The 10191-nt window shown below is 50.1% G+C and overlaps 1 protein-coding gene across 1 annotated transcript; it reads left to right on the top strand.

The window, feature by feature from the left end:
* The first annotated feature begins 1209 nt into the window (after nucleotides 1-1209).
* KRT2 (keratin 2) lies at nucleotides 1210-8933 on the top strand. The gene is given in 10 exon segments (XM_008003343.3): nucleotides 1210-1524; nucleotides 1526-1849; nucleotides 2846-3060; nucleotides 3466-3526; nucleotides 4338-4433; nucleotides 5109-5273; nucleotides 5591-5716; nucleotides 6536-6756; nucleotides 7927-7961; nucleotides 8062-8933. Coding segments are annotated over 10 exon segments (1956 nt in total). The 5' UTR covers nucleotides 1210-1224; the 3' UTR covers nucleotides 8475-8933.
* The last annotated feature ends 1258 nt before the right edge of the window (nucleotides 8934-10191 follow it).

Here is a 10191-nt window from a genome sequence, read left to right as displayed (position 1 = left end):
AATGATACCGACATTTTATTGTCCACCAAGGTTTTCAAAACACTTCATACGAATTTCCCATTTTATAGCTAGGACCGCAGAGCCTCAGGGTTTCATTCAAGGCCTCACAGCCAATAAATGGCAAAACTAGGACTCAAACCCAGAACTGCTGACTAAATTCAGTTTTATTACTCCAAAGTACCTCTCCCACATAGTTGGCCACATGGACAGAGGAAGTGGTTGAGTTTAAGTGTGAGTGCTCTGTGCAGGTTGGATGGTCTTCTTATACTCATGCATTTGTGGATGTCACTGAAGAGCCTGACTTCCTAATCACTTCCCAGGATCACCAGGCAATACGTGATTAGTGACTGACTGAATCAATAAACACTTGGATCTTGGTTTGCAAACTTTCACTGGGTTTCCCATATTACACAGGTCCAGAAACAGCGAAACTTTTCTTATACCCTCATCCTCTGGGTGTTCATGTAGACAAGGGACAGTTGATGGTTATAAAAACCATCGTAGTTATACAAAATCTCTATTCAGTGCCTAGTTATTGTGTATTTTTGGTGTCACGGGAAGAAAAGAGCCAAGATATTTTGAAAATCGACAACTCTTTTGCAGTATCCCAGGTCAATTTCTTTCTGTAAGAGGAGGTCGATTTCCAATGAGCATTGAAGGTCATTTAAGACCGTCGCAGTCTCTCCTGCCCTGGTTGGAACTCTTTCTGGGAAAGAGGGAAAAACAAGGAGAATGACAAGGCTGGTACTGAGGGGCTCTTGCAGTCTCTAAACCTGTCATCCCTTTCATTGTTGAACTGGGGTGGTGAGCCTGCACAAGCATGGGTGATAGCCAACCTCCCTTGGGCAGGTCCAGAACAGGGAGCAGCATTCTGCATGAGGTCCTTTTCCAGATTGAGAAACCCAAATCCTGATCTCCTCTTTTGATGATTTTACAAAAATCAAATTGCATGACAGATGCCCAGATAAACAGAAGTTTGCAATCAAAGCAAGTTCTGGGATGGAGCTGATTAGTAGATTTTTAATGGCTATTAGCTTGATAATCACGCACCAGGAATAGCTCCCAGGCAGACCAAACCCATGTAAAGTGGGTCCACACCCATGTACACAACACCTAGTTGTCAGGTATATAAGGGGACCCTGAACACCTCCCAGCAGCAGAGTTGAGTCTCCAGCCTTGACTCTTCTCAAGAGCCTGCGACTTTCCTCCCTGGACGAAGGCATCATGAGTTGTCAGATCTCTTGCAAATCTCGAGGAAGAGGAGGAGGTGGAGGAGGATTCCGGGGCTTCAGCAGCGGCTCAGCTGTGGTGTCTGGTGGAAGCCGGAGATCAACTTCCAGCTTCTCCTGCTTGAGCCGCCATGGTGGTGGTGGCCGGGGCTTCGGTGGAGGCGGCTTTGGCAGTCGGAGTCTTGTTGGCCTTGGAGGGACCAAGAGCATCTCCATTAGTGTGGCTGGAGGAGGTGGTGGCTTTGGCGCCGGTGGTGGATTTGGTGGCAGAGGAGGTGGCTTTGGAGGCGGGCAGCGGCTTTGGAGGCGGCAGCGGCTTTGGAGGCGGCAGTGGTTTTGGAGGCGGCAGTGGCTTCGGAGGTGGTGGTTTTGGTGGAGGCGGCTTTGGTGGAGGCCGCTTTGGAGGTTTTGGGGGCCCTGGTGGTGTTGGAGGTTTTGGGGGTCCTGGTGGCTTCGGGCCTGGAGGATACCCTGGTGGTGGCATCCACGAAGTCTCTATCAACCAGAGCCTCCTGCAGCCTCTCAACGTGAAAGTTGACCCAGAGATCCAGAATGTGAAGGCCCAGGAGAGGGAGCAGATCAAAACTCTCAACAACAAATTTGCCTCCTTCATTGACAAGGTGAGTCAGGAGAAGACGGCTCCCACTGATGCTCAGGCCACCTCACTTTCAGCGCCAACTGAAAAGAAAACAGCACAGATTTGTGTTTCTTAGGAGCCAGTGGTATACCGCAGTAGCCTGGGTCATTTGCAGTTTCCAGATGGGAAAGACACCAGCTTTGTGGGTTAATTTCCCATAACAGCCTGCACTTAGGAAGCATTTGTCCCTTTGGCCTTATTGTTACAGTCCATATAAATAATATTTATGGAAAATTCTGAAAACCATAAAAACTGGATATAGGCAGTATTGAACTGATCCTTGGGACAGGCCATTGAGCAGCAGGTTTTGGAAGCCATCATCTTCTGAGGTGGTGTTTCCTTCCTTAGCAGTGATTATTAAATTCTGGAAAGCTGAACCTGAGATATCTGCTTGGGAATGCAGGAAATTCCTGCCTTCAAGAGAAGCGTTCTCAGTTTTGTGATCCATAAAGTCTTTATTGGCGTCACTTTGGAGTGTTACTGGGTTTTCTCCTATTTCAAGGCAGATGAACCTGTCTTGGTTTATCTGCATTGAAATAGGCAGGGATTTAAAAGGCTCTTAAAAATCAGGCTAAGGAGCCCTGCCCTCCGGGACTGTCATACTCAGCACCCTTGGGAGCAGTGCCAGCAGATGCCTGCTTTTGGTTTTTCCTAGAATTTATGGGATCTTGGCTGGAAATTCAACCAGGATGGGGGAGGGAAATGGCCTAGAGTCTTGGGAGCAGCTGCAAACAAACCAGTGGGCAGTGAAGCAGCAAAGAGACTCCTCTGCGTAGAGAGAGCCGGATGTAGCATTAGGATTCTGTGGGACTTTCCAGGGGTGAGAGCAGGGAGCTCAGAAGCTCTGCCAGTCATGACTCAGCATCTAGCCTCAGACACTTCTGGAGGTCCTGAAGCAGCACCTGAGCTGCCCCTGGCCAGCATGGCTTGCTGGTGTGAAGGATGATCCAGAGCTCATGTGCTCTCCTGGTCATGGCAGGTGCGGTTCTTGGAGCAGCAGAACCAGGTGTTACAGACCAAATGGGAGCTTCTACAACAAATGAATGTTGGCACCCGCACCATCAACCTGGAGCCCATCTTCCAGGGGTATATCGACAACCTCAAGAGATATCTGGATGGGCTCACTGCAGAAAGAACATCACAGAATTCAGAGCTGAACAACATGCAGGATCTTGTGGAGGATTATAAGAAGAAGTAAGTGGCAGAGTAAAACGCTGAGTGGAGATAAACATTGCACTGATGGCAGAGTAAAACGCTGAGTGGAGATAAACATTGCACTGAGCCATTTGATCATTCCCTGGAAAGTCACTCATCTCCCAGTTTCATTTGTGGTGGTAATGGGGAGAGGCATATGTATCTTTGCTGATTATTTGTGAAGAAGACAGCGAGGCTTTAGAGATCATTTTTGTTTTTTATATGTTTGAGAGTTAGTTTATAAAAATATATCTTTGGTTTGGAAATCTTAGTTTTAATTTAGACATTTAAAAAGTGTGTAATACTCACAGAGAATGGGGCATTATGGGTGAATCCAGAATAAAAAGGAAAAGAAAAAATTAAAGGGGAGCTAATCTAACTGCTGTATCATCTGGGTCCCAATAGGTATGAGGATGAAATCAATAAGCGCACAGCTGCTGAGAATGATTTTGTGACACTTAAGAAGGTGAGCAAGAGAATGTCTTGGCTGGGGTTGGGGATAGGAGTGTTTCACAGCCCCATCGTGTCTAAGCAGACAGTTTGCAAATCAACTGTGAGTGCAAAAGCAGCAGCCAGAGAAAGGAGTGAGACCTATGGCCCATTCTCTTGCAAACAAAAGTGTCTCTGTAGGTGAAGCTTCTGAATACAGTTTTCAAAACCGTTCTGCGTTTTTGGTAGAATGCTTCCCAGTAGTAACCCACTTAAAGCCTCTATTGAATCATGATAAATGCAAACACCAATTCTCTTTATATTCTCCTTCTAAAGAGCTGAGGAAGGAATGGGACTTCCCTTAGAATGCCTGCTTAAAGTTGCTGTTGGTTGTGTTGACAAAGGTTTGAGGTTGTAGGCCAAAAGTGTGGGTTCTCCTCCTGGGTCCTGCAGGGGCTTTGGTGTATATTCTGGGGGAAATTCTGGAGAGGTGAGATGGACAGACAGGATGAGAGAGCTGAGGACTGTGGAAGCCCACAAATAACATTGTATCCCATTGTAGAAACACACTGTGTCTCAAGCAGGAGGGAAGGGCTGGTTGGCAAAGCTTGGTCACCTCGAAGCTCTGATGGTCCGGAGGGGTGTGAGCCGTGAACGTGGGCATGAAGTCCCTGGCAGAGGTGTATGGTGAACTGTACGACAAAAGAAGTCCCATGGAGACAGGGCTCAGGCTGGGGAGCCTGGGATGTTAGAGGGGAGCCAGCAGGGACTGAGTAGAGGGGAGTGGCAGAGAGAGGAAGAGGCCTGTACAGGGAACCGTACACCAGAGGCCCCAACCTTTCTTGCAGGACGTGGACAATGCCTACATGATAAAGGTGGAGCTGCAGTCCAAGGTGGACCTGCTGAACCAGGATCTTGAGTTCCTGAAAGTTCTCTACGATGCGGTAAGGAGGCTGCTCCAGGACAGACCCTTACTTCCCACCCTTCTCACCAAAGGAAAGTCCTTTCTGCTTGGTGAAAAAGTGGCAGAAGTGGGGTTTATGGACCAGCTGACTTCAACCTGCCCTCATTCCAGGCCACTGGGGGGGCTTTCATAGCACAGAACTTGTGGGTGAGGAATTTTCTCCTCCGACGTTATAGGAAGTAAGGTTCAGGAAACACCAGGACAGCTTCCCCTCCCTCCATTCCCCAAAAGTCCAGTTCCTCTGGGGAAGAGACAAGCCCTGTGCCCATTCCTGTGCCTACTGTACTTCAGAGATCAAAATGCATTCGTCTCCTATCCCCCTCCCCAACTCAAGGGCACTCAGATGATTTCTGAAACAGGAAGTACCATTTAAGGTGTTTGCCATGGGCCAGCTTCTGTCTGGGGGCACTTATCATAACTGGCCTATGTGGTGAAGGTTGTTAACTAGGAGGCTCAGAAACACAGGCGCCTCTCCCTACAATTCTGAGGACAACCTTGGGAGAGGCCCAGGAGTAGATGGTTACATGATTTTCATCCCACCTAGCGTATGCTTAGTCTGAGGGTCTGCATTTCCCTTATGCTGGGAGACAGAGGCCTCCTGTCTGAGTGTGACTGTGGCAGGATGTCATAATCAGACCTTCCTTGTGTGTTGTAGGAGATATCCCAGATGCATCAGAGTGTCACTGACACCAACGTCATCCTCTCCATGGACAACAGCCGCCACCTGGACCTGGATAGCATCATTGCTGAGGTCAAGGCCCAGTATGAGGAGATCGCCCAGAGGAGCAAGGATGAAGCAGAGGCCCTGTACCACAGCAAGGCAAGTACAGGGAATGTAGGAAGAGCCACAGCTCCCTGCCACGAGCTGGGTTGCACCCCCAGCCGGAAAGTGTACAGTAAGATTATTAGTTTTTTGTCTAATGGATGTTGGGCACCATTCCCAAGAAAGGATGTTGAGAATGGCACCAAGTCCTTTTGGGCATGTGAGACAGTCCCTACCTCTCATGAATGCAGCCATGATATTTAGCTGGGTTGACCCTCCCTGGACCAGTAACGAGCTCGCCTTCACTCCAGTCACTCTGGAATATGAGCCATGCTGGAACTTCCTTGCAAACTGTCCTCCTCTCCCCATATCAGTATGAGGAGCTCCAGGTGACTGCCGGGAAACATGGAGACAGCCTGAAAGAGATCAAGATAGAGATCAGCGAGCTGAACCGCGTGATCCAGAGGCTGCAGGGGGAGATCGCACATGTGAAGAAGCAGGTGAGGCCCAGTCCTGTCCAGGGAAGGGCGGGAGGTTGTCTCTGGGTTTGCGTGAGAGTGTGGTTTTGTGTGAGTGTGTATGTGAGAGATGAGAGACACTGATATACTGCACTCTAGCATGTATCGATCTCAAATTCCCCAGCTTAACATAATTTAAGGCTTATTATAACAATTTTTAGAGTGCTCTAAGAGACATTCCAAAGTAAGGATTAGCGAAGCGGAAGGATTGATTTGCCGCGCATTGCAGATGGAGCTTCCCGTTTGTGCTCAGCACAGGCCCTAAGTGTCAGCCGACTGGCTTCATAGAGAGGCAGTGAGTGCTGGGGGCAGCTGGCCTGGGGTTGAACGTTAGCTTTGGAATAGAAAAGATAGAGGCAGAGAGTGGATTCCATCAGCAGCAGAAGCTTTGCCAAGCAGACCATTTCAGATGTTTTCATTTCCATCTGTAAAATGGGATCATGATTCTGGCCCTGTGGTGTGAGGATCAAAGGGTGTTATGGGGAAAGCCAAAGGGTGTCATCAAAGGTGACAGGGGAAGAAGATGTGCCAGAGACAGCAGTAAGTCTTAGCACAGTTGCTTGCGACTTGCATAAACTTCAGAGGGGACCTAACACTCCCGGGGGCCAGTGGTTCTGGCTTCCTGCACTTCAAACACCTCTGCTCTCTGTCCCCCTCCGTCAGGCAGGATCCACTCTCTGTCCGTCTCTTATAGTGTAAGAATGTGCAAGATGCCATCGCAGATGCCACTCTCTGCCCACTCATAGTGTAAGAATGTGCAAGATGCCATCGCAGATGCCACTCTCTGTCCTTCTCTCATAGTGTAAGAATGTGCAAGATGCCATCGCAGATGCCGAGCAGCGTGGTGAGCATGCCCTCAAGGATGCCAGGAACAAGCTGAATGACCTGGAGGAGGCCCTGCAGCAGGCCAAGGAGGACCTGGCACGGCTGCTGCGTGACTACCAGGAGCTGATGAATGTGAAGCTGGCCCTGGATGTGGAGATTGCCACCTACCGCAAGCTGCTAGAGGGCGAGGAGTGCAGGTGAGGGCACTGGGAAGGGAGAAGGGGACCCTGGCCGGTCCTCTCCTTTCCCCCAGAGCCACGGCTGGAGGCAAAGACAGGGAAAGCAGAGGATGGGGCAGGGCCTCCTGATGACTGAGAGCTGACATTCCCTGTGTTCCCCAAGCAGAAACTCAGGACACAAAGCACGATGGGAGAGTTGTACATTTATTGATATGAAATGATGCATAAGGCACGTTAAATTAAACTAAGCAGTAAGTTAAATATCCTAGTCTTTTCTGAAAGTGAAAACAAAATCGTGGGAAAACAGGTTAGTCCTAGACAGTCTGAAACATTGGTCTCTAGGTCCATAGGGTGAGTGGCCTCTGTACCCTCCACCATGTGACCCAGAACGAGGCAGATGATGTCTTGGAATGTGCTGACTGCTGGGGACGTGCTGACCGGAGCAGGTGCCGGCCCCAGTTCTTTGTAGGTTTCTGGAGTGACAAACGGAACCATTTGCTAACTTTCAAAGAGGCATCATTTGCTTCCTCTGTAGTCTGAGACCTTTGTCCGTATTATCAGCATCTTGGGTGACTTAATCTGGCTGAAGTAATTGGAAGGGGAAAAGCTACCCCAGACCATCAGCAAGCCAGCATGACAAAGAGGGAGTGGCTTTCTTCAGGAGGTTGCTCTGTCCCTGTCTAGAGGTGATGCCTCCTATGCCCAGCTTGTAAGAGGAAGTGGGAAAGTTTTCAGTTGAAGCTGAAGAGGGTGGGAAGAAGAGAGAAATGGGGAGGCTCTACAGAGTCACAGTTCTATCTGAACTGAATGTTCACAGGCAGACTCACTGTAAAATTTCTGGTGTGGCATGGATTCTGAATAACAGATTCTCCAAGATGGATGTAAATACAAAAATGGGTTGCAAAGTTGGAAGTGAATTTGCTTTTCAGTTACCTTGGATCCGTTACACAACTGTTCATTTTTTATCAGATCAAAAATCGAGATGGATTGAGATGCAAGGTTGTGCATAAATGGAGGGGGGTCTGCCATCATTGTGTGACCTGGCAGCATAGAAGAAAGAGGGGTGTGTAAGCCCTGGTGGTGGCTTAGAGAGGCTGAACTGCACATTTGTGGGTGGAAGTTGTAAAATAACATGTATACACAACCTAAGTGTTCCACCACAACTTGTTTTTTCTCTCTCCCTGACAGGATGTCTGGAGACCTCAGCAGCAATGTGACTGTGTGTAAGTAGTGGGGTGCGGTCCTGTTCCATGGGGTGTTGTGTTGGGTGGAGACAGGGAGAGGCAGTCATAATCTCTGTGGTAACACCACCTCTCTCTGCAGCTGTGACAAGCAGCACCATTTCATCAAATGTGGCATCCAAGGCTGGCTTTGGAGGTTCTGGAGGTAGAGGGTCCAGTTCCGGAGGAGGATATAGCTCTGGAAGTGGCAGTTATGGCTCTGGAGGCCGAGGGTCTGGCTCCAGAGGCGGTGGTGGAGGAGGCTCTGTCTCTGGAGGAGGATACAGCTCTGGCAGTGGTTCTGGAGGAAGATACGGATCTGGAGGTGGCTCTAAGGGCGGGTCTAGCTCTGGAGGAGGATATGGCTCTGGAGGCGGAAAACACAGCTCTGGAGGTGGCTCTAGAGGAGGCTCCAGCTCTGGAGGAGGATATAGCTCTGGAGGGGGAGGTTCCAGTTCGGTAAAGAGTAGCTCAGGTGAAGCTTTTGGTTCCAGCGTGACCTTTTCTTTTAGATAAAGATGAGCCCCTGCCACCACTGACTCTCCCACCCCAGACTCTCCCACTCCAGAATGTAGAAGCCTGTCTCTGTACCTCTAACTGGCAGCAGGTTAAATTTTGTCATTTATCTCTGATGGCATTTTGAGGGAAAAGAATGTCCACATACAGTTTTTGCAAGATCTTCTCTCCAAACCAGTTAGTTAGAGCCAGTGACGCCTCTTTGTTCTGGGGCGGAATCTGTGCTGTCTAGGTTTGCGCTTCTAGCCATGCCCCGTTCCCGCCCCACCATGCCCCTTTGCATTGCCCATTTTCCAGATGGGTATTCTATTGAGGACCCAGGCCCACCCAGGGATTTCATCTCTAAGCCTGGCAGTGCCAGGGGGAAATGTGTTTCTGTGTATATAGCTCCTCTTGTCCACCCTGCTTTCGGAAGTGCTGTGGTCGGGGGGTCTTCGTAATAAACTTCATTTGCAATTCATATCGTGTGCTGTCTGCGTGATGTCAAACGTTGGTGGAAGTGGGCAGCCACAGACAAGGGAGGTTTGGGCATGAAGGAGGGTCTCCTGGGTGAGGAGCATGCCTCCCTGACGGAAGCCCAGACGCTGGCCTCTGGACAGATGGGGGAGGGGTTACCCGGGAGCCCGGGGATGGGTGTGCTGTTCTCAGAAAGTATTTAGCAGACTTGGGGGCGGTGGCATTGTCGGGAGGTGGACGGGGGATTTATGGAAGAGTTTTTCTAGAAAAACCCGTTCTTCCTGAGCATTTCCCACAGATTGCCCTTCCCCTTTTCCACAAGGGCTTTGGTCCGGGATCACTTCTCCTCGGGGTGAACCAGCCAAGCCCCTGGCACCATCGCCGTGAGCTTCCAAGGCAGACCTTCCTCAGCCTGACTTGGTCCTGGCCTCTGTCTCTGCGAGGGCTCTGAGCAAGCCTGGAGGAGGATACCTGGGAAGCGTCTGGAGGACTCTAAAGTGGCCTCCAGAACAACCACTTCTATTTTCATGGAACACCCCCTCCTGTCAGAGGAGTCCCATCACACTCAGCAAACAAGCCCTCCTCTCCTCCCTCACCACAGCCCCCGGGGCCTGTCGCATGGATGTCGCCATCAGGGTGGCCTTCTCCTGTGGGTGTGAAGATACCTTCAGCCCCTTCCTCAGGAAGGCCGTGTCACCTGACCGGGGCTTCCAGGGAGTTCAGGAGGTTGGGCAGCTGGGACTGGGCGTGCTTGAGGTTGGTATTAGACAGGCCAGAGTTGCTCAAATGGGAGTTAGTGGTTTAGGCTGGATCAGCTTAGCTTTCTGTATGTGGCGTTTGATTATAGCAGTTGTAGCTTAAAGCCACTCAGAACCACTTCTGGAGGGTCCTTTTTTCTCCCACTCCACCCCAGCTTTAAAACCTTGGAGAGTCCTTAGTTGAGTCTGTGACCATCTTCATGTTCCCAGAGGTTGCAAGGATGGCTCTAATAGAGAACATATGCATTCACCTACCTCCAGACCAGCCAGGACCCAGGTATGAGGGCGCTGCAGGAACAGCTCTGAAGGCTCCAGGTGGCAAGGTGGCAAGACTCCAGGCTGAGCATTCTAGAGTGATCCGCTGATCAGAGAAGATACCTGAGAACCACCCAGGCCTTGGTTGTGGGGAGAGGTCTGTGGGGAGAGGGTGCAGGCTGGGAAGAAGTGGTGTGGGGAGCTGGCTGTACATCGAGTATGTACATCGTGTAGACACGAACACAACC

Source organism: Chlorocebus sabaeus, chromosome 11 (assembly GCF_047675955.1).
Source record: "Chlorocebus sabaeus isolate Y175 chromosome 11, mChlSab1.0.hap1, whole genome shotgun sequence".
Lineage (NCBI taxonomy): Eukaryota > Metazoa > Chordata > Mammalia > Primates > Cercopithecidae > Chlorocebus > Chlorocebus sabaeus.
The sequence above is the reverse complement of the archived record's forward strand: the minus strand, read 5'-3'. Positions and strand labels throughout refer to the sequence as shown.